Below are 23,787 nucleotides of genomic sequence, written 5' to 3'. Positions count from 1 at the left end.
CATCCTCTCCTCTCCTCGCCTCTGCCTAGTTTAAGTGCCATATTTTCTATTAAACTAGCACTTCTTCCTGTGTGTGTGTGTGTGTGTGTGTGTGTGTGTGCGTGTGTGTGTGTGTGTGTGTGTGTGTGTGTGTGTGTGTGTGTGTGAACATGTTATTCTCTCAACAGCTCGACACCGAGGCTGCAGATATCCTCAATGACCTGCAAGGGAAGCTTAATTCTGTTCTGGATAACCTGAGTGCCATGTTTGTCAAGAGGTAAATTTTCCTAGCCTGGATTTCCTCCAAATGTCATTATTACAGTAATTCTCCGTGTTCTGCTTAGAAATGTCACCTTTGTCATAGTAGCTTCTTCAGAAAGTGTGTGTGTGTGTGTGTGTGTGTGTGTGTGTGTGTGTGTGTGTGTGTGTGTGTGTGTGTGTGTGTGTGTGTGTGTGTGTGTGTGTGTGTGTGTGTGTGTGTGTGTGTGTGTGTGTGTGTGTGTGTGTGTGTGTGTTGTGTTGCTTTGTTTATTTGTGAATGGGCCAAGCCCAAAATGGCTAAACACTAAGCTTTTAATTGTCTTAACCCCAAATTATTGGAAATTAACATAATAAGCCATTGCTCTCTCATAAAAACATCAAAGACTAAGGGCCCTATTTTAACGATCTGAAACGCAAGTGTCAAAGCGCGAAGCGCAAGTAACTTTGTGGGCGGGTCTCGGCGCTGTTGCTATTTTCCCGGCGGGATAAATGGCTCTTGCGCCCGGCGCAAATCTAAAATGGGTTGGTCTGAAGGAGCTTCATTATTCATAGGTGTGGTTTGGGCGTAACGTGAATAAACCAATCAGAGCGTCATCCAACATTCCCTTTAAAAGCAGGTGCGCAAGTTCCATTATGGATTGCTATTATTATGGCGTATTTACCAGGCGCACGCCAGGAGCGGTTCACAGCCGAGGAGACTGATGTGCTTGTAAGAGCAGTGAAAGACAGAGAAGTGAAGTTGTAATGTTGTACATTATGGTAAAGGTGATTTCACAGTCTTTTTTTTTTATGTCTTTCAGTTTTTTCAGTTTTTCAGTCGATTTTTTTTCCTGGTTCTTGACGGACAAACCAATTTGTCAGATGTCCTTATATACATATATGTCTTGCCACTATTGGGCAAACAGGTTTTATCCTTAATTATTACAATTAGCCTGAATCATTTGTAAGCTAGATTTATGCCTATTTTTTCACATCTTCGTGGCACACCACAATGATTTCCGTCATCTCATGTGTTAATATTTTTTTAGTGTAACAATTTATGATTTGCAAAAATAACTGTTGCATCTGTGTAGGTTACATGAGCAAAGTGTATGCGCGTTGTGCACGCTATACATTATGGTCAAGCATGCGCCCTTAAAATAGCATAATGAACAACGCGCAACGCGCCACTGACTTTAGACTAGGTTTTTTCTGGTCAGTGGCGCAATTGTTTAATGGAACAGCAAAATAGCACCAGGGATTGTTTGCGCCGTAACACGCCTCCTTTTTTGCGCTGAACCGCCCAGGTAGCGCAAGTTCATTCACTAGTTTAGCGACGTGCTTCTGTGGAGGGAAAAGCGCGCTTTGCGCGGGTGCAAAATAGGAATGACACATGCGTCGGTGTACAAAGTCAATTGCGCTGGGTGCAAGATAGGGCCCTAAATGTTTTTGGCAGAATATGGGAAGTTCTGTGTGGATTGATGAATCACAATGAAACACGAGTTGCATGGTGATGCTCCATAGCAGTGTCTTCTCAGCAAAAATGCATCTCTATCACAGTGAAGCATGGAGGAAGAGGTGTCATTGTCTGGGGAACCTTTTTAGCTGCTGGTACTTCACTGTGAAGAGTCATTTATTGCTTTGGAGTACAGGAGAATATTGCAGAATGCTTCCCACAAGTGAAAAATTGTTATCTAAAGAGGAATGATCAGATGTTATTTTTCAACAATACAAAGCACCTGCCCAAATTGCAAAGATAACCAAGAAGTGGCTTGAGAACAAGTCTGTCATGCTCATGTTTTGCCTGGTCAGAGTCCAGATTTGAACCCTATAGTGGATATTTTGTCTCACATCAAACTCAAACAAAACAGTTTGAAGCCATTAACATTAAGTCGAACAACATTACCTCTTCCTGTAAAAATGTGTCTGTACGTTGGAAAAGGCTATTCTGTGCCTAGTTACTTATCTACAGTATTTGTGGAATTTGTGCTAATTTCCTGACCAGTTATTTTGTATTTATTATATTATATATTGAAGCACTATTTCATTTTGAGTGCATTTATAGCAATATAATTGAATTTAATATAAACAGACTTTTTGGAAATGGTGTCATAATCATTCATCTTGCTTGTTGGCCTAATTTTAATCTTCAATCTTTATTCCCGTACAAATTCTCACTCCCTCTACCTCTCTCTGTATGTATAGTTTCCAGGCTCGTATAAACGTATGTTTGCGTCAGATGGCGGAGATCATGTACCAGATTAAAGGACCTCTGAATCAGAACACTCGTAACACAGCAGAGGCTGATGCAGACAACGCACTGCGGCCGCTTATGGAGTTCCTCGACACAAAGTCAGTTCAGCTCAACACCCTTCAGTTACATTTAGATCAATTCAGTTTCAGTTCATTTGTCATTTGTTCCACACTAAGGGTCTTCATGTGTGCCTATTTCTTTGCACACTTGGTATTCTGTACAAGAGCAGAGGAAAGTGAAATAATAACCTGTCATCAGAGGAATGTCTTTGTACTGTATCTCACAAATTCCCCAGGGAAATTCACCCGACTTTCAAATGTAACGTATACATACGCATGTCTGTGTGCGGTGTGTGTTGCAGCCTCAGCATCTTTGCAGACGCATGTGACAAGACTGTGTTGAAGCGTGTGCTAAAGGACCTCTGGAGAAACGTTCTGATCTGCATGGAGAAAACGATTGTGTTACCTCAGAGCAGCGACAGTATCGTGAGTTATTTTACAGGACATATACACACGATGTTTAGTGTTAGACACCAAAAACTAATCTGTTCATTTTTGCTTGCCCATGAAACGTACCATGATGCTTTGAGAATTGTTCCTGCTCTCACAACACAAAACCAGTCATAAGGGTCAATTTTTCTCAATTGATTTTTCATTGCTTTCCATTGATGTATGGTTTGTTACGATAGGACAATATTTGGCCGAGATACAACTATGAAAATCTGGAATCTGAGGGTGCAAAAAAATTGAAATATTGAGAAAATCGCCTTTACAGTTGTCCAAATGAAGTCCTTAGCAATGCATATTAATAATTATAAAACATTTTTGCTATATTTACAGTAGGTAATTTACAAAAATATATTCATGGAACATGATCTTTACTTAATATCCTAATGATTTTTGGCATAAAAGAAAAATCGCTAATTTTTACCCATACAATGTATTGTTGGCTATTGCCACAAATATACCCGTGTGACTTATGACCTGGTTTTGTGGTCCAGGGTCACATATATGTTACTTTACAATTGTCAGTGTCTGTATACTATCTAGGGATTGCAACGTGTACAGTACTCAAGCAATCGGTGACAGTGATGATCATCAACACAAAAATTGCACAAAAATTCCTCAAAATTAAAATGTTTTGTTTTGTCATATTAATTTAATTTGATTCATTCTATTTTCTTATTTAATTATTTAACTCTTTTTTTAAATTTCATGATGACCTTTTTAAGTGGAAACATGTGGTCAGATTTTTAGCAAGCATTTTGTCCATTTTAATACTTTATTTTTATTTTTAAATTGTTACTGCATCGCAAACGTGTGCTGGAACAGACATCATGACCACAATGCTGTCCCTATAGTTAACACACACTATATTTTTCAGCCAATACTGGCAGGCAGATGTTTGAGATATTCTGGGGGTTTTTTTACTACAGGGAGCTCAACTTCTTACCGCTGCTAAGGAACTGTCTAAACTAAAGGTATTAACCATAAATACATGGGTAAAACATAATCTATAGCCGTAGAGAGTGGGTGTGGCTAATGCTTCTCTCTCATTATAGGGAGGGGTGGAGCCAAAGAGCTTGTCGCCAAGGCAATGCCTGATCATGGAGGTATCACTGGACTCAATCAAGGTTTGTTGGTGGATATGGCATGCTTGGCTGTCTGCTTAAAAACAGAATTGCCACAGCAAGCCAACATGTTGCACACTGAGGGCTTGGGTTCTTATAATTGGTGTGTCATAAAAGTGTGTGTGGGTAGGAGAGAGAATTGAAAAAACAGTCTGCTCACCACAGGCATGACATTTCACACGTAGTCGCTTGGAAGTTACTGTCTGTAGCACCTCACCTTTTTCAGTAGGAAATCATGCTAAATTTTCTCTCTCTCTCTTTTTCAAACTTGCTGCTGGGTAGCTGTTTTTCCATGCTGGTGGGAACGGTTTAAAAAAAGCCTATCTGGAGAAGAGTCCTGAGCTGTCATCACTGCGCTACGCTCTCTCCCTATATACACAGACCACAGATGCTCTTATCAAGACGTTTGTGACAACACAACATGCTCAGGGTGAGATACATACGTATGCACACATGTTAAGTGGCTGACTTTTATCAACCTCTGCACATGGCCACACAATCTGTATAAATTATTTGACATTTGCAGGACTCTTATATTTTTTAAATGAAAAATTTCTTCTTGCAGTTCAAAATGGAATGGGCATCAGGATCACCCCCAAAGAGAACGTTCGACCTGACCGAGGTGGGCCGAAAATGTATTCATCCTTGACTCTTTGAAGTGTTAGGAACAGTATCTCTCTCTCTCTCTCTCTCTCTCTCTCTCTCTCTCTCTCTCTCTCTCGTTCACTCAAAATTTCTCGCTCACAAAATATTTCTATTTTAGTATATTTTTATAAATATTTGTATTCGTTTAATTAAATTGTTACATATTCCTCTGATTTCGAAGCTGAATCTTCAGCACCCTTCACTCCAGTATTCAGTGTCAGTGATCCTTCAGAAATCATTGTAAGATGTGGATTTGCTGCTCAAAAAAATCTGTGTTGGAAACAGCTGTGCTGCTTAATATTTTTGTGGGAAACCTCGATGCAATATTTACAGTATTATATTTATTTTAGGAGAAATGCATTTCTGTTCCAACAAATCCCCTGCTACATGTTTGTTTAATAAATATGATGGCTCATTTTTGTAATGCCTCACTATCTAACTATCACTTGAGTAGTTTAATTTTTAATGGCACATTTTACTTCATTTTATCGAAATCCATTCCATATAATTCCACACATTTTTGAAAAAATGTTTATGCATATATCTAATTTGTAATGATGAGCACCATGTTGAATGTACAGTATTTGTGAAATGAAGTGGTTTGATTGACAGGCTCTGGGGTTGAGCGGCCCATAGGAGAAGCAGTAATTCAGTTGGATTTGTCGCCCCCAGCTGGAAACACTGAGCAGAAACTCTGCGTCAGAGGTGAGAGCACTAGAGCAAAGAAGAACTAAATGTAGCTACATTTTCTGTGCATTTAAGTGTCTGGTGAGATGATGATTTAATCGAGTCTTAATGCTGAAAACACCCCTGACATCAAACCCTCTCTCTCTTTCTCTTTCAGTGATTGCCGTAAATGACATGAAATGGCAGACCTCAGGGATGTTTCGTCCATTTGTGGAGGTTAACCTGTACGGCCCACAGCTCACAGAGAAGAAACGGAAATTCACAACCAAATCGAAAAACAACAGCTGGACTGCAAAGTACAATGAGGCATTTCAATTGTGAGTGAAAACAACTCTCATCTGTAAATGTTACTCTTGTTTAAATGTGTGGTTTGTAGGGGTTGCACGACTACTGATTTCTTCTAGTCGGTTACTTGTCAAAACCCGAGTTACTCGACTACTTGTAAAAAAAAAAAAAGAAATGTAAAAAAAGTGTTTATTAATTGACAGCCCAATGTTTGCTACAATTATGTCTCGGATGTATTGTACAAACGTTAAAATAACAGATTTCCTTTTGTATTTAACATAGGCAAATTAACACATTGTAAATTGACTCGCAACATTATAACCTTAACATCTGCGTCTTTGACATCGAACAATATGTGCATAGTCTGCATACATATATTAATACAATTCATTTTTACAGTTAGAGGTATTATGTAGTGCTGGGTAGGTTACTTGTAATTTGTAATCAGTAGCAGACTACAATTTGCATGACGAAAATTGTAGTTAGTAACGTAATCTAGATTACTCATTTTAGGAAAGGTATTCGGACTACTTTTGGATTACTTTTGACCTTACTTGTTTATCACTTAGATTTGAATGTGATAATTGTGTACCATATTGATATTAAAAAAATTGTTTTTTAAAACAGAGAGAGATAAAATATTTTCCATTATGTGTTATCAACAACATGAAATGCATTAAAGGGTTTGTTCACCCAAAAATGAAAATAATGTAATTTATTACTCACCGTCATTCCGTTCCACACCCTTAAGACCTCCGTTCATCTTCGGAACACAAATGAAGATATTTTTGTTGAAATCCGATGGCTCAGTGAGGCCTGCATAGCCAGCAATGAAATGTCCACTCTCAAGATCCATTAATGTACTAAAAACATATTTAAATCAGTTCATGTGGGTACAGTGGTTCAATATTAATATTGATATTAATATTAATATTGAGCCTGTCGATTCTGGCACCCAAAATCACAACAAGATGACATTTTGAGCTCCTACTCTGTGCTGGTTTGTATTGGCCGCCTCCAGCTTTTGCTTTGTTTTGCCTCCAGCTAACACCGTGACGTAATTGTGACGTTGGCGCAAAAAGGGTCTATAAAGCGATGAGAATATTTTTTGTGCGCCCAAAAAAGGACTTATATAGTGATGGCCGATTTCAAAACACCGCTTCATGAAGCTTCAGAGCGTTATGAATCAGCGTGTTGAATCATGATTCGGATCGCGTGTCAAATCGCCAAACTGCTGAAATCACGTGACTTTGGCGCTACGAACCCCTGATTCGATACAGCGATTCATAACGGTTCGAAGCTTCACGAAGCAGTGTTTTGAAATGGGTTATCGCTATACAAGTCGTTATTTTGTTTTTTTTGGCGCTCCAAAAATATTCTTGTTGCTTTATAATATTAATATTGAGCCACTGTACTCACATGAACTGATTTAAATATGTTTTTAGTACATGAATGGATCTTGAGAGAGGAAATGTCATTGCTGGCTATGCAGGCCTCACTGAGCCATCGGATTTCAACACAAATATCTTAATTCTTACGGGTGTGGAACGGCACGAGCATGAGTAAAAAATGACATTATTTTCATTTTTGGGTGAACTAACCCTTTAATGCATTACTTTATGCCAGGGTTTCCCAAACTGGGGTTAATGAAAGAACTGCATATTGTGAGTTGATGAAAAGCTAAGGATTGATTAATCATAAAAATGTAAAATTTAAATGAATTGGGATGAATAAGGGAGAATCAATAAATTATAAATAATTTACTACCATTGTGTGAATAATATGTATAAAAAAATGTAAAAAAAGTAACCGTATTCTGATTAAACCGTAATATCTAATACAAGTTCTACATTTTTGGAATCTGATTACATAATCCGGATTACATGTAATCAGTTACTATCCAGCACTGGTATTATGCAACATTAGCCTCTTAATTTCACAGGTCTTCAACAGTAAAAACAATAAAGGATCTGTACTTGCATCACTTAGATCTTGACTCAACCAGTTCAAAATAGCTTATAATAGAATAAGACAAAATTCATGTAGTCTATTCGCTGTCATCGCCCTCCTGCCACATCCTCTTTGATCGCGGTCATGGCTCACTGTTAAGAAAAACAAGCGTGTCATATGGTTATTGCTCGCTCGATTACTCTATATCTTCCGAAGGCGCCGACTAGTGGTTGAAGTAGTTGACTACCCACACACTAGCACTAGTGGTTTGAAGCACCAGCATTTTCCATGAGAACAACACTTGTACTTAGTAGCAGTTAAACCTAAAATATTTATTTAATCACATTACTGAGAATGGTCCACTCATATGTGTATTTCCCCCCTCCTTTTATCTCAATCTCAGCGTGTTGGGTAAAGGTGTGAGTCTGGACTGCTATGAGATTCAAATAACGGTGAAGGATTACTGTTTTGGTCGTGCGGACCGGGTGGTCGGGATTGCAGTACTGCAGCTGCGTGATGTAGCAGACCGGAAAAGCTGCGTGTGCTGGTGCCCTTTGGGCCCGCGTATCAACATAGATGAAACCGGGACCACCGCACTACGAATCCTCTCTCAGCGCTCAACCGATGAGGTTGCCAAAGAGTTCGTCAAACTGAAATCTGAGACCAGACCTGTTGAAGAGGGGAGGTAAAGATGAAGCAGAACGTTGAGCTCTTCAATCGATCATAGCGATGAAAGTGGACTGATTAAAACAGAGACTTTTGATCATTTAAGGCAAATTAAAGACTTCCTGACTGTATCTGACAGACAAACAAGCCTTCACAAACCGATTGCACAAGGACCCACACTGTTTATAAAATCGTACATGTTTATTCAAAGCCTTAAGAGTCAAGTAATCGTTTGACTGGCTTTGCATCACTCTTCATGATGGGCCACTACTCATAAGATGAGTGCTCGCACTGAGAACAGCGTTCCCACGGTCATGGAAAATCTGGTAATATCAGGGATTTGTGATGTCAAAAATGGTAGTCATCACTAAAATATTTTGTCGGCTAGATCTAGTTAATCAAACAACTGGAAAAATCATGGAAATGACATCACTTCTGAAGTGTTTTTTTGACGCAAGGGCGGGATAACCTTCTCACTCACATGAGGTTGCAGCAATTGCAAATGACAACGATCCAATCAATTCACCATGGACAAAATCAAGTCCCGCCCTACATTTGTTCTTGTTCGAGATGCAGTTTTGCTCATATATATATATATATATATCACAAAATGTAAGAAAACGTTTTATCACAACAAGCACATTGTAATGAAACATATAAGTGACATTACAAAAAATGTGCATGTGCAAAAGGATCAAATATAAGAAGATGCAAGATTTTGCCAAACCATGAGTCTAAGGGCTCATTCCACACAGTTATTTGTGGCCTTCTGAATGGGAGGAGTCTTATAGTGGGGGGAGTGGTCTAACAAGAGTGATTTACATTGGATGTCTATCCTTTGATTGACAGGCACACATATGCACATTTAGATACACATTTTTCTTTATTGTTCTGTTCACTAATGTGATCCTGAAATCTTACCTGTAATGCCTTCAGTACGTTCACCATCTTTATCTAACTTGAAAGATGGTCTGACCTATCCAATACTCCAAAGATTATGGTTATTTCCCTTAGTTTTTTTGTTAGTTTTTTTCCTTAGTCTCAAAACAGATAAATACGCCAGTAAAAAAGACAAGTATAGGCCAAACTGTAGTGCCAGCCAATGAGAAGGGATGTACTGTATGAAACTTTGTTTACCTTGTGCCAAGTAGTTTGTATGCCGTCTTTTTTGAGGTGTAATGGAGTTATGTTTTGTTTTGTTTGTAATATTTGCACAACCAAACAGGTTTAAACAAAATCTATAAAAAAGAAGACTACCACATGTGCATGTATTTATTGTAAATTCCAGCTTTTGGTCAAATGTTTTATGTTTTGTCAATATGTGGAAAGCTATTTATGTATTTTAAATGATGGAGATCACAGATTGAATTGATATTCTGAATTTGTTTATAAATTATTTATGAATTAATGTGTTTGTGTTGTGTGTTTCTTTAAGAATGAATCTTCTGGTCTGTTACGTCTTTCATTCTGCAAACATCATTGTGCTGCTGAGCATTGGATGCATACAGTAGATCTGTGGTTGGAAGGCCTACGCTTATACTTTCTACCTCTCAATTTGACTGGCTCTTCCTCTTAAACCATTTCCTCTCTTCTGTTGTCTTGCATGTCAGTTATAGTGTTTCTTCTCTCTTTAGAATTCTTTTGAAGTTCCTCCTAAAGGAATCCGATTCAGGTATGGCAAGTCCAGCCTTGCCCAGCTTGTTGTTCAGAACAACCAGGCCATTCAATTCCCTTGACCCCTGCTTTTAATGAGGTGACCTGTTTTAAAAACCAATGCAATTGAGGTAAGACTGGGTTATGTATAATGCAGATCATTTATTTGCTTTTAATGATGGCATTTCGAAGTGGGATATATTTAATAGGCGGTGAATGAAATACATTTTGAGGCATGTAGTTTTTCACATTTAAAGTAAAGCAATTTTTGTGGTGTCACGTTCAAATTCTTTCACTTCCACATTTTGGGTGGGTTGGTCATTGGTGTGCTTTTTTGTTGTTGTTTGTTTAAAGTAACATTGTTCTCTGTGGTTTTCCAGCAGATAAAGAATTGTAAATGGCAAGTATAATCAATATGGACAAACATGGACACTCTTATAAATGTTTGCTGGAAATATGCTGGAAATTGGATACATGAAAAAGTGTTTAATGACAGTAAGTACTCTCTCTCTCTCTCTCTCTCTCTCTGCGTGTGTGTGTGTGTGCGCGTGTGTGTGCGTGTGATTCTGGTAAACCCTACGTTATGGGGAAAATGTACAAAAAATCCTACAAAATGTAGGACCCCATGTGGAAAACATTTTATAAACCCTATCATACTAAGTGATGTTTTTTGACGTTGTAAAAATGCAGAAAGCTTTCTGTGATGGATAGGTTTAGGGGAATGAACACAGTTTGTACATTATACAAATCATAATGTCTATGGAGACAAAATATGGAACCCCAAAGTGTGTGTGTGCTTGTATGCTCATGAGTGTTTATAGTTTGGATTAGTATGATTAAACTGTTTTCTTTTCTTAGATTTATGTCTTTTTAATCTGTCCATAATAAGGTTACCTATAATCATTTCCTATAATAATCTTTCATAAAATATGTTGCATGCATTTTTGTTACCTGACAAGTGCTGTATCAGGACTATTATAATGATCATTCTCTTACAAAATGGAAATGCGTCATCTGCCTATGATGGCTTTCTCTCTGAAAATGCGCTTGGATATATTTTGAGGACAAATTTGTTCCCAGAAGTGAGGTGAATATGATATAACCTAAATAAATAAAGCTACTAATAATAATACTGTTTGAAAATATTATAATATATTGTGTATTTTTATTCTATTACATTTTATTTTTAATTATTGTTATTGTTAATTAAAAATAATCATATTTATCTTAAAAATGCAAAAATATTTCTTTTAGGATTTGAGTGATTATAGTTATAATTAGCTTTATATAAAAACAACAGAAGTCCTTGTTTAGATAGTTAAGTAAACGTGTATATAATGTGTATTTTCTGTGTGTGTGGCCTTGTGGTTATAGTGAACATGCTCAGTACTGCTGTTCTTTGTCAGTGGTTAGAGGAATAGGGGGGGAAAAAATGGGTTGCTTCCTTTTTTGGCGTGCAGGAAATCGATACTTTTCTAGTAAGTAAGTGGGTGTGTGCAAGAGAGTGAGAGATGAACAGAGATCGGAATAAAAGTTTGTTACACAGGATGACAGAGAGTAAATGTTACCTCAGATAAACTGTCACAAGTGTAGAGAAGAAAAGAGTAACACCGAAGAGAGCATTGCAAGTTGCCGCCCCTCTTCCTTGTTTATCTTGCGTGTGTGGTGGGGTCTCTCTGTGTGTGTGTGTGTGTGTGTGTGTGTGTGTATGTGTGTGAGTGTGTGTGTATATGTGTGTGAATGAGTCTAGGTTGGATGCCTGCACTCCCTGTTTCCCATCAACGCAAAGTGAGAGCAGATGGAAGGCTGAAAAGTGAGAGAAAGGAGGAGGAGAAAGAGAAAATAAGACAAAGAGGAGGAGACTCTTTAGCTGACTTTGGTGATCTCTGGCTGGAGAAAGGAGTGCCTTGTTAGACCTACTACACACACTGCGATGTCACCGCAAGAACACTTACGGTAAGAATTCCGAGGGTAAGGGTTTAGGGGCGCAGCAAGAGGTCAAGGTCAGCAGAGGGGGACTCGCCAGACAGTCCTGGAAAACACAGGAAGTAAGATAGCGGCTGTGAGAGTGAAAGAGTTTTTCGTTCTCCTCGTCTCAGCAGTTTCAAAAGAGGGGTGGAAAGACTGAGAGGTTCGCGTTGATACACAGCCTGAGGGTGAGTTTTTGGTCATGGCTGCCTCGTGCACAAGTACAGAAGGTGTCAAAAAAATAGACTAAAAAACCTGAGATGTTTGGAAAATTTGCATTTGGTTGGACTGTATAAGTTTTCTACCCGGCCAGCTGTCAAAGAAACATACAGAGTTGAAGTTTCTTTAACAACAGGCATGAATTAATTTAAGCCACTGCTGTTTTTGTGCACAGATTAAGTGACATCTTCATAATGGATATTTTCATTTTGATAATTAGATAGCTTTTAGTCATGCATTTTTTGAGAGAAACGACAGCAATATTAATTAAATCTTTGAAATTGTCTCTAACTCATTGAAGGCAACTTCATTTTGGCGGATTTGTAGTGTAATATACATGAATCAGACTTTTTTCCCACTTCTGTCTGGCGGCTCTGGGGATAAACTGGGGATTTACTCAGTTTTTACTGTGCATATTATAATGGTTGGCAGTTTGCAACCTCTGCAATAACTCTGCAATAAATATACATTAGTCTGTCAAACTATGTTGCAACTCATACATCATACATTGCTCTATATACAATACCCTTCAAAAGTTTCTTCTAATGACTTGATGAAGATAGGAGATCATGCCGTATTTACAGTAGAGGTAGATTTTATTCTTTACCTAAAGCATTTTTTAGCATGTAACTCATCTCTCATTTGTGCTACAGATTTGAATGATATCTCAAACCCTATGGTTTGCAATCAGGCTTTTTGGGTGTCGATAAAAATCCTATACTTTATTGAACACCAGTGCATAGAGTACAACAGTATATAGGCAGGCCGTAAAACCCTTTTGGCTCTATATGGGACCTTTTTTTTGTTTGTTTGAGAGTGTAGGATCATTATTTTGCTGAATATTTAGTGCTTTTCTAAAAATAAAAAAAAGCAAGAAAACTCACATGATTTGTCTTGCACTGTGGCAGATTCTCAAATCCTGCATCTGGTTCACTTCAGGTTTAGTGGTCAGTTTGTGGTGGCCTTCCAGTGCTGTGTAATCTTTATGATGGCTTTGTGTATAGCTGTGACTGTCGCATGACCCTGAGTTCCTCTGGTGGCCCATATAACTCACTGTCAAATACAGCAGATAAATAATGCAGTGTCAACACACAGCAGGCTCTGTCTGATCAAATATGATTGTCTCTTGTGACAGACTGTTATTGTTAATTGATAAATAATTTAAAGGTCATTAGAAATGACATGTCTTTATCTGGTAAAATGAGAGGCCGGTCCTTCATTTGCTATACCTGAGCGCTATTGTAAGGATTGGTTGAATTATGCATCTGCTCTTGTCTTGTAGATTTTCCATTTAGTTGTGATTTATCGCTTTATTGCCTCTATTAGACATTGTTTTATTAGTATTTTTGGTCCCACTTTATATTCGATGGCCTTCACTACAATGTACTTTCACCAAATAATCACATTGTGATTATATTGTATTGCAAAACACTTGTGCTGATATTGAGGTGGGATACGTGTAAAGTTAAGGACAGGTGTGGTGGTATGGGTAAGTTTAAGGGTAAAGTTAGGTGTAAGTGAAGTGTCAACAGTGTCATTATAAATGTACCTACAGAAATGAATTACAGATGCAGGTAATTTTAAAAATTTAAGTACAATGTAAAAACATGTATGTACAAAATAAGTGCATTGTATCAAATGATTCATTTAAATGTTAGTACATAGAAGTTAAGGCCAGCTAATATAAAGTAGGTCCATTTTTTTTTAAAGTTGAAATTATGTAAATTGATGCAAAAATAATCTCAATTAAGGCTAGTTGAAGTGTCAAAAAGTATTTTCTGTACATCAGTTTTAGTATAGATAAATGTAAAGATAGATAATCATGTTTAGTTTAAAGGGGCTATATGCAACTTTTTCCCCAAAATAAACGTAACAATAGCCTTTTTATTTTACCATTTATGACTCAAAGATCTCCTGATGAGCATACTGACACCTTGTCCGCTCACAGTGGGTGCACCTATAAGTCTGTATCCTATTTTTCATATTTTCTGGCGGGTCGTCTTTTCCCGCGCTGTCTGCGGATGTGACGTCACCACCACTGCGAGAGCCAGCAGAAAATGAGAGCAGTTCTGTTTTTTGGCCACAGGTGTCAGTCGCGAGTTTAAATTTCAGAAAAACGCATATAGCCCCTTTAATGTTTTAAATCCCATGAGTGGATTTCAGTAAAAACAAGAAGTAACTGAGTTCCTCAAATTCTGTTGTATTATAATAGCAGTGAAGTTCCTATCAAAGAAAGTGAACAATAAACTACTAATAACAATAACATAAAACAGAAGAAGGCTTTAAGCTTTAATGGCTTTAAGCATTAAACTTAAAGGGGTGGTAAACCACGATTTCACTATTCTAACTTTAGCTAACGTGTAATGTTGCTGCTTGAGCATAAACAACATCTGCAAAGTTACAACGTTCAAAGTTTAAAGCAAAGGGAGATATTTGCTTTTAAAGAAATCAGTTTCTAAGAACTACAGCAAACGGCCAGTAGGCGACTACACACATTCCTCCAGGGTTGGTGACATCACCAGGCTCAATATTTACATAAACCCCTCCTCCGAGAATATTAAATAAGGGGGGGGTGAGGCCATTTTGTATCGCGGCGCTGTTGTGGTATAGGCTGGAGTGTTGTTGCCGCGATGCCGAGGAAACGCTGTTATATTCATCCGGATTGCAGGTCTGGGGTACTTGCTTTGTTCAGCCTTCATAGGGACAGGGGGTGCGTTGCATAGCGTTTAACACACAGCATGTTATATGCACGTGTGTTTGAGTCAGCGGGGAATCAGGCACGCGCAGGGCTCCCTGCAGCACATCCACGGAGGAGAACATCCACCGTCTTCGCGATTTCAATGCCAGATTTGCACAACGTCAGCTGCGTGAAAAAAACACTGCCGGTGCGTGGATGCACGACGCGCGCGCTGCACATTTCACGGAGGACAACACAAACTTCCACAAACTTCGCGAGTTCAATACAGGATATGCACAACGCTTGTCCTGAAAGCTGGATTTACAAACAGAAGCTGTTCACGGGCCACAACCTGTAAGTCTGATTTATTTTTCATCGATGTGTTTTCCTGTAATAGGTTGTAGCAAGGAAGTAAACAGATGACAACGCTGTTCTGCAAACCAGTCTGTTAAATGCTCATTCATACTTAACGTTATCCGACGAACACCTAACGTTACAAACACTAACGTTAAAATCTCAACAGCGAACCTGGCATTAGTGTAAATGATTCTTTGATTAGAGCTTTTATGTATTGTTTATCTACAGGCATGCTAAACATGGTTCTGTGTGTGATTTGGCTAACTTACTAGTAAAGCCAGTGCTTAGTGTTTGTTTTGGGTTAGTTCTTGCGACAGATATTTGGCTATAATCGTTCTAAAAATACAAAAGTTAAAGTGCCATTCAGTAGCGATCACTATAGATCCGCTGTCTTTACTCTTGAGGACTGAACAGCTTCTGCTCGATCATCTTCACTAAAATGTTCTGGGTCTGATTCGGGCTCAGATTGGTGTGGTTTTATTGACGCCGTTGTTTCTAACACTGACCAAAGCACAGCCTCCGATAAAGGTAAGGGGCGTGACGTTTCCGACATACGTGCACTGCGGTTAGCGTATCACAACACACTGGGCCAGCTAACCAATCAGAGCCCATCGCGTATTTTTGAGGGACTGGCTTCATACAACCCGGAACGCATCACCAGACCGTTTTACAAGGAGGGACAGAGCAGTGTAGAATAAAGGTCAAATATATGAAAAATAAGGCAATTTTTTTTAAAACGAAGCATGAACACATGTTACAGTGCACCCCACAAACACAGTCAAGCCTTCAAAAGAATGTGTTTTACCACCCCTTTAAGCATGTAACTCGCTTAAGAAGAGGTGTGTTATTGGTTTTCTTAGCCACCCAATTCGTTTCTTTTCTGGTAGTTGATTAAAAAGTCTGGCACATTGGAAAATCCCCTAGACTTGCATTAATAGAGCGCAGAATATCATGGAGACTTCCAGTAAGCAGCCATTTAGAAAATGCTAGTACAGTACAGTAACAGAAACAGTACAGAAAAAGTACAGTAACACTTTAATTTAAGGTGACATAGTTACACATTGCTGGTCACCGTGATTTTGTATTGCACATATTTTGTTGATCCTGGAACAACATTACTGTCTGAAATTGTTGTCCTAATCCTACCCCTAAACCCATTGGCGTCGGAACCATTGTATGAGGGTGGGACAAGACCCACCCACTTTTTTAAGACCAATGCTATTGGACCCACTCACTTTTACCATCTGTAATTCAGTGCATCTGTTCACATACCCTTAACCGATAAACACTTTATTATTAAAAACACGTTAGATGCTTTATTTCCCCTTTTCTAATATTTTCTTCACTTTTATTGAAAATAAATGCCTTTCCGATCTGATATGTGATGGGAAAAGGGAGTAGAGCGAGTTCGGCAAAAGGCGGATTCAAACCTCTTACTACCATGTGCCTTACCCCTACACTATTGCCACCATAAGTAATTGGTGTCTTCCGTAATTTTGTCTGTCATAACCAGGCAAGCTATTTGCACTTAATGTAAATGGCATCTACTCCAGTAAAAATCTTTGAACCCATCCACATTTTTTTTCCTTCCGATGCCCATGCCTAAACCTAACCCTAGCCATAAGTTATCTCTAAAATCAGAGGGAAATGATAAGAGAATAACACTGATGTTGAAGCATAACCCTGGTTGTGAGCCTAAACTTAACCAATGAGATTTGAGGGACAAATTTATGGTTTATGTAGATTAGAATGTTGTTCCATGATCAACAAAGATGGTGATCCAGGAACATGTTGCACTTGGTGAAATCACATTCACCACACATTACTACATGTACTTACTATTGTAATAACAGTAAATTATGCATAATTACAAGCAACTAAACCTAAACCAAACCTTAACCCTAACTGTAACTCTATAGTAAGGAAGTGCATGTAGTTAATTAATATTACTCAGTACTTATCTGAGTAAGTACAATGTAACTACATCACCTTGAAATGAAGTGTAACCAAAAGTTAAATAAAAAGTAAATTTTTATTCAATTAAATTATTCATCTTGAATGAAATTAGACCAATTAGACATAGGAACAGACTTTTTTTTTTCTTCTTTTTTTTAGGTTAGCTGACATCATTAGTCAGATCTGCATCCCAGGACCATAAATGCCAAAAGCATTTAACAAATCCAATTCACACCAAGTTAACATGATATCTATAGCTCCATGTATCTCAAGTGAAATGCTGTAACATTGCTCTTCAGCTCTCGGCTACCCATTGTATGTCTATTCCCATGATGCCCGCCTCTGACTGCAGTCAGCATGTTTCCTGCACACCCTTAGTGGAGCTGGGGAAATGATGAAATCCCACTGCAACAGAGGCACGCTTCACATTTTGTTGCCTGCAGCTCGCTACACAAACATTTAGTAGAGGGTCTGCTTCAGGACGGGTTTCGTAGAGATGATGCTGTTTGGCCTTTAATGTATAACTAGAGGTTCAGTTACTGTCCCAGTGCATTAGTGCAGGATGGGTGCTTGTGTTTATTGAGTTAAAGGCAACATTCCTTTACTAGCCATTTAATATGTAAACTACAGGGAAAGTACCCTCTCAGCGTGTCTCTCTCTTCTTTACCTCTATTGACCTGATTCTTAGTATGGAGAAGTGGTCCTATCGGACTTCCTGCAGCTCTGTGGATGAGTTTTGCATGGTTTATGTCTGAGGAACACTTTGGTAAACACAGATTAAATGTGATAAATAAAGAAAAAAGACTAAGCTTAAAAAATAGTTTCATACCTGTTTGCATTACTAAAAAGAAAAACATGTTGACCAATTTTGGAAAATCTTCTGGTTAACCAAAATATTTGTAAGTAGGTTACTTTAAGTTTATTTAGATGAAACGTTCCGCAGGCATCTGCAGTGTTTGGGAGTAGCTATGATACAAACTTTACATTATTCAGTACTGTGACAGCAGGTCAGCCGTTTTCAAAATGCTGTATGGTTTTCAAGTAACAAACTACATTGTCCATATTAAACTAATAAAAAGCTGCATCACTCTTTTGTAATATTGTATTGTGAACTTTACAGCCAAACAAAATGAATCAAACTCTAGATGTGTCTCTCTCATATGTAGCATTAGAGTCAAAGACTTTAGATATAGAAAGACGGTTCACTCCTATTACACCTGAAGTCCCGCCTTCTAAAGTAAAAGAGCCAATCGCTGATTGGTAAAGTCATTGTGTCACTGCAGCTGCCGTTAGAAGCTCCGGGACTGCACATGCGCATTGGCTCATTTAGCCTGAAAAATAGGTGTTTTTTTGGCTATTTGAGCATAAGAAACAACATTTATGGGACAGTTCATGTCAGATTTTGTTGCTGATTTGAAATATGTTATTTAATTGTGAGTTCGGCAAGCAGTTTTTGAGATTCCAGGATTCCCCCATTCAAATAGAACTTGCAAATAAGGCCGCTGAGTGAACAGACTTTCCTTGATAGGGACTTTGATAGAGTGTCTGATTCAGTCAGGTGAATCAGTTCATTTTTGCAAATAGTTTAATGTAATATTTTTTAATTTTAATATAATAATTATGGGTTAAAGCCATTACAAAAAACTACCTTTTTGTTCATAGTGAAATATTTGCCTTGTGTTTATTGCCATATCAATTATATTGCAATAAGTTTGATGGTGTCACTCATTCCTTCATTAAAAAGCAGCTGTGATTAAATTATTATATCATGGTTATATGAAAGCCCCTTTAAATTTCTTTTAATGTTGTTATATACGTTTTGTTGGTAGTTTGTAGTGTAACCAACTACTATTTTAAAGATACTGTAGTTGCTATAATGTAGTTGAACTACTTGCCAAACTCCAGTTTCAAAGAATCTCCCCCAGGCTGGAGTTATTTACTATGCAGTCACTGCATTTCTGAGGAATCCTGCTGCAAGTCACTGCATGTTTCAAGCGGTTTTGACATGCATGTGGTAAAGTATAAGCTAAGTTTTGCAATCGACACTCCAAACTGATCCATTGGAGGCTTATAATACAGATTACAGTTCGATTGAAAAATGTTTTATATATGGATTCTTTTGTTTATATTAATAGTCACTATTTCTGTTGTTTTGTTGCGCATGCTGTTGCTAATCTTTTAGCTTTCCCACAGTGTGTGCAGACTACATTGTATTCACTTGCTTGTCATTAGCACTTCCTTCTATTGTATGACCTGTCGACGGTTAATCAAAGTGTTGCAAATCACAATTTTTTTTAACCCATTCCCTCACAGTTTACCAGACTGAGTCAGAGTTTCTGTTTGTGCATTCAGGGTCTAAACTGTTACCCTGTGGGATTCAGTGGGATTCTACAGAACCCCTTGATCAATGCACTGCCCTACTTTCAAAACCAAAGTGGTTTCAGTATCTGTATTTTCACACCTTTCTGATTCGTCCAATTGTTTGTTTTAAAACCAACATGTCTTATTTGACACCATAACTTTTTTCTTTTCTTTTGTACATAATTTTGTGATTCTGTTATGATGTTTTATGTTATTTCCTATATGTTGTGATGTTATTTCTAACTTCCATCTTTTCTGTGTAATGACACATTTACAGTCATAGGTTTTAAAAATAGCAATCAGGACACTGTAGATTATCTGAAGTGGTGTGGAGTAATAGTGACCAGAGCATGTCAGCCCATATGCAGGCATGGGAGGTATTCTGAGACACCACACCAGGCTTATCAAAAGGCAAGATCATCCTTTTTTTCCTGTATATTTCTCTTATATTCACTCAGATATTACTTGCATATGCACGCCCATTTGTTTTATAATCACATCACACAGGAACATAGGAAAGGGCAAGGCGGAAAACAAGATAGCACACAATAGCCCCTTTGAAAACGTACACACATATATGACAGCCACTTGACTTCTGGGCTGTAGATGGTGTTTGTAAATTCGCCAGTGATTGTTTTTCCCTCCAAAGAGAGGAAGGTCAGATTTCCTAGGTGCTGTCTTGAAATGGGGCAGTTAATGTATGACATGAATTAATTAATTTTATGCATTAAGAATTCAAGTTAGAATTTATATGAATATGGTCACCATTTTTTCACCAGTTTAATCACATTTTTAATTCCAATCCACTAGAAGTTGAATTTGAATGGAAATAACAGATACTACCTTCAAATATTTTATTTTATTTTTATTTTATTATTTATTTTACTGTCAAAAGAGGCTTTGTCAAGCCATTATTCAAAGTTTATCTTACATTTTTTAATACATTTTAATTGTACTTCAGTTCAATTTCAGTTCTATCTATTTCAATTCAAAATGCAATTCTGCATCCTGTTTGTTAATTTAATTCAATTCCAAAAATGTAATGGAATTTACAAGGCAAGTGCGGGCTTGTTGGAAATGGAGAGACTGAGTGAATAGTCAGTGATTAGTAAACCTATAAGTTTTTTTTTTTTTTTATCCCCTTTGCCTGCTTTTTTCATCTCAAGCTCACCACACCCTATTTTGTCAAGCAGGTCTTGCTCACATAACACTAATTTTATGTAATTCAATTAATTATGTAATTAAAATGTTGTAATTTTATTTATTAAAATGGTAATATCAGCACATTTTATTTATTTGAGTTTTCTCATAGACTCCTTTTTTTTGTGTACAGTGAGGTTACATCCTAACCCTACTGTGGTGGCAGTGAGACAGATGTTCCTGTAGCATGCGTGTTTGCAGACATGCTTTTGCGTATGTGGTTTCTATGTGTGCGTATTGTGGTCAGTGCTTTTTCTTGTTGTACCCCTTCAGAACCCCCCGTCCTTGTTTCTGTGGTTTTGGTCTCTCCTATTCTGGCTCTTTTCCTGTAAATCACCCCCGTGTCATGATAAATTAACTTCACAAAGTCGGTGTTGTACCTTTTGGGTCTCAGTACTTTTTTTCCATTCAATGAAAGAATACAGTGACGAGGGACAGTCATACTTATAAAAAAAACAAAAAAACAAAACTGGCATCATAAAATTGCCATACAAATAATCTATACAACTTGTATTCTATATTCCAAATCACATAGCTTTGTGTGAAGAAAAGTTGAAATGTTTCCCTTCTGCCATACCTATCAAATAATTGTCAAATGGGCTACTTTTATTGTAAATTATATAAGTCCTTTTGCTTACTGTCTGCTATCATTGATGAAAAGAACAGCTTTGAGCTAAATATCTCCTTTTATGCACCAAGAATAAAGTCATGCAGGTTTCAAATGACGAATGTGTGTAAACGATGACTCAATTCACACATTTGGGTAAACTATCACTTTAAGTCTTCAAATTAAACTTGAATTGTACTTGTACTGATTTGTAACCCCTAAAATATTTATATTCGGTTTTCATAATGACTATTTTTTTTACCAGTGATGTGGACAGCATAACCAAGCTGTGGCCACAGTGGAAAACAGCCCTTCCAAAGGTTCTCTAGCATGTGTGCTGTACATTTAAAACACACATTCTTAAACACACACACACGGTTTCTATAATTAACTCTTGTGCTGAAGTCACTCTGGAATTCTGTCCAATGGGCGGGTTTCATAAGTGCTGTTTTCTCAAATTGGACTGTGAATGTGTGGTGTGTAAGTGTGCATGTACACTACTGTTAAAAAGTTTGGGGTTGGTAAGATTGTTTTAAATGTTTTTGAAAGAAGACTTTTATGTTCACCTAGGATGCATTTATATTTGATACAATATAAACGCTCATATTGTGGGATATTATTCAAATTTTCTTTTGATAATATAATTTATTTCTGTGATGGCAAAGCTGAATTTACACCAGTCTAAAGTGTCACATGATGTATTTTACCTTCCCTTTTTATTAATTGAATGCATCCTTACTGATTAATAGTATTAATTGCTTTAAAAAAATCTTACTGACCCCAAACTTTTGATTTGTGGTGTATCAATGAGTTCATGTGTATGTTTGTGTAAAAGGTGTGTCACGGCAATGTTTTATTCATTGAAATTTCAGGATGTCTTGGTGCTTTTATACCAACAAAAAGTGCTTACAGTTCACAAAAAATTTTTGTCATCACTTTTACTTACCCCTAAACTGCTCCAATCCTCCTGTATGAGTTTCTTTCTTCTGTTGAACACAAAAGATATTTTAAAGAATGTTGGTAACAGTTGACGGTAGCCATTGACTTTCATAGTAGGAAAAAAATACTATGGAAGTCAATGGCTACCATCAACTGTCTGGTTACCAACATTCTTTAAAATATCATTTTTTGTGTTCAACAGAGGAAAGAAACAAATACAGGTTTGGAACAACATGAGGGTGAGTAAATTATGACAATTTTCATTTTGGGGTGAACTATTCCTTTAAATATGGTCACCATCATCAAGCAGTTAACACACTCTTTCTTAGACAAGCGTTTTGTTTTTATTTTCAGAGAAATTATGATTAATCCTTGAAAAAGAAGAAAGGAAGCCATGTCATTCTTTGGCTTAGACTGTACGCGGAAGAGAGAGACAGGTACATACATGACACACAGCTTTTACATCAGTACACTGTCAAACCAATGTCTCATTCAAAACTGAAGTGTCATTTTGTGATATTAAAATTATTCTATCCTGGCAAAGTATGTAGAGACAGCTACTGTATAAGTAATCCATTCATTGGTTGATTTCCCCCCCAAAAACTGTAAACACTGTGGTGCTATCAAAAGTGTTTCTCTTTAAGCGTCCTTTCAATCACATTAGCTCATCCAATGAGGTGAGTTTAGGGCGGGACTTTCTGTTTGTCCTGCCAATGTCTGACAGAATGGGGCTGCAAATTAAACACTTCTTCTAACTTGTCTGACCTAACCAAATTAACCTAATCTAAAGCCTAAAATGTGAAAAAAGAGTTCTCCTGTCTTATATAGTAATTGTTTCAAATCAGGAAGTGCATTTTTTTCTCTATATTTGTTTCTAGAGGTGGAGAGGAAAATCAGAGCAAATGACAGAGAATATAACTCATCCTTCAAATATGCTGTGAGTATGTGACAGATCGGTCTAATTCAAACGTACAAAAATGAACATTTGTGTTTTGTCTGAAGATACGGATGACGAATGTGTCATGATGACATTATAACCAGTTTCCTCTTAACAGATTGCAGTTATTTTCGATTCCCTTCTTTAAAAAAAAAAAAAAAAAAACTCCCACAATCCAACACTTGTTATCTGTCACTGTGTCATGGCTTGTATGCTTTATTTTTAGAGAGAATCAAATGTGTAAAATCTTACTTGCTATCTTATTAGAAATTGATTTAAAACGTGTGGGTAACACTTTACATTAAGGTTCCCTTTGTAAAGGGTTTATAAAGGTGTTTGTTAATTACTAATAACTTGTTTACAAATGCATTGTAAATCGTAGATAAGCAGTTATATCTGCAATACCTGCCAAATAGTGTGCCATTTTTAACTCGCATGTTATAAATGCTTAATAAATGTATTTATTCAACTCAAAACCAGATTCCTGGTTTATTTCATGATGCTGCAAAAATAGTGAGACTGAAGGGTGTTTGTGGTTTTCTCACTTTTCTCACTATGTTGCTTACCAGAAGTTACC

The 23,787-nt window shown here is 37.4% G+C and overlaps 2 protein-coding genes across 5 annotated transcripts in view; both read left to right on the top strand.

Annotated features, from left to right (window-relative positions):
• Positions 1–9,742, top strand: part of unc13ba (unc-13 homolog Ba (C. elegans)) — a gene marked incomplete at its 5' end in the record, with an annotated part of 57,461 nt that extends 47,719 nt beyond the window's left edge. The window contains 10 exons of the mRNA XM_079815289.1: positions 168–256; positions 2,425–2,571; positions 2,835–2,958; positions 3,909–3,953; positions 4,035–4,106; positions 4,386–4,533; positions 4,669–4,725; positions 5,361–5,453; positions 5,593–5,752; positions 8,074–9,742. Of these exons, the coding sequence (XP_079671415.1) occupies positions 168–256; positions 2,425–2,571; positions 2,835–2,958; positions 3,909–3,953; positions 4,035–4,106; positions 4,386–4,533; positions 4,669–4,725; positions 5,361–5,453; positions 5,593–5,752; positions 8,074–8,359 (1,221 nt within the window). The 3' untranslated portion in view covers positions 8,360–9,742. The remainder of the gene's footprint in view (positions 1–167; positions 257–2,424; positions 2,572–2,834; positions 2,959–3,908; positions 3,954–4,034; positions 4,107–4,385; positions 4,534–4,668; positions 4,726–5,360; positions 5,454–5,592; positions 5,753–8,073) is intronic.
• A 1,944-nt stretch (positions 9,743–11,686) lies between these two features.
• atp8b5a (ATPase phospholipid transporting 8B5a) overlaps positions 11,687–23,787 on the top strand; it is a 37,151-nt gene continuing 25,050 nt past the window's right edge. Inside the window, exons 1-3 of one of the 4 annotated variants that reach the window (XM_079814909.1) lie at positions 11,687–11,945; positions 22,628–22,710; positions 23,152–23,210. In XM_079814909.1, coding sequence (XP_079671035.1) covers positions 22,668–22,710; positions 23,152–23,210 — 102 coding nt within the window. In that variant the 5' untranslated portion in view covers positions 11,687–11,945; positions 22,628–22,667. Of the gene's footprint in view, positions 12,146–20,947; positions 20,958–21,632; positions 21,655–22,627; positions 22,711–23,151; positions 23,211–23,787 lie in introns of those variants that run through there. The other 3 variants (XM_079814910.1, XM_079814911.1, XM_079814912.1) reach the window with 3 other exon arrangements.

The sequence above is a fragment of the Gobio gobio genome, assembly GCF_949357685.1.
Source record: "Gobio gobio genome assembly, chromosome: 4".
Lineage (NCBI taxonomy): Eukaryota > Metazoa > Chordata > Actinopteri > Cypriniformes > Gobionidae > Gobio > Gobio gobio.
Note: the sequence above shows the minus strand (reverse complement) of the source record. Positions and strands in the feature narration are given on the sequence as shown.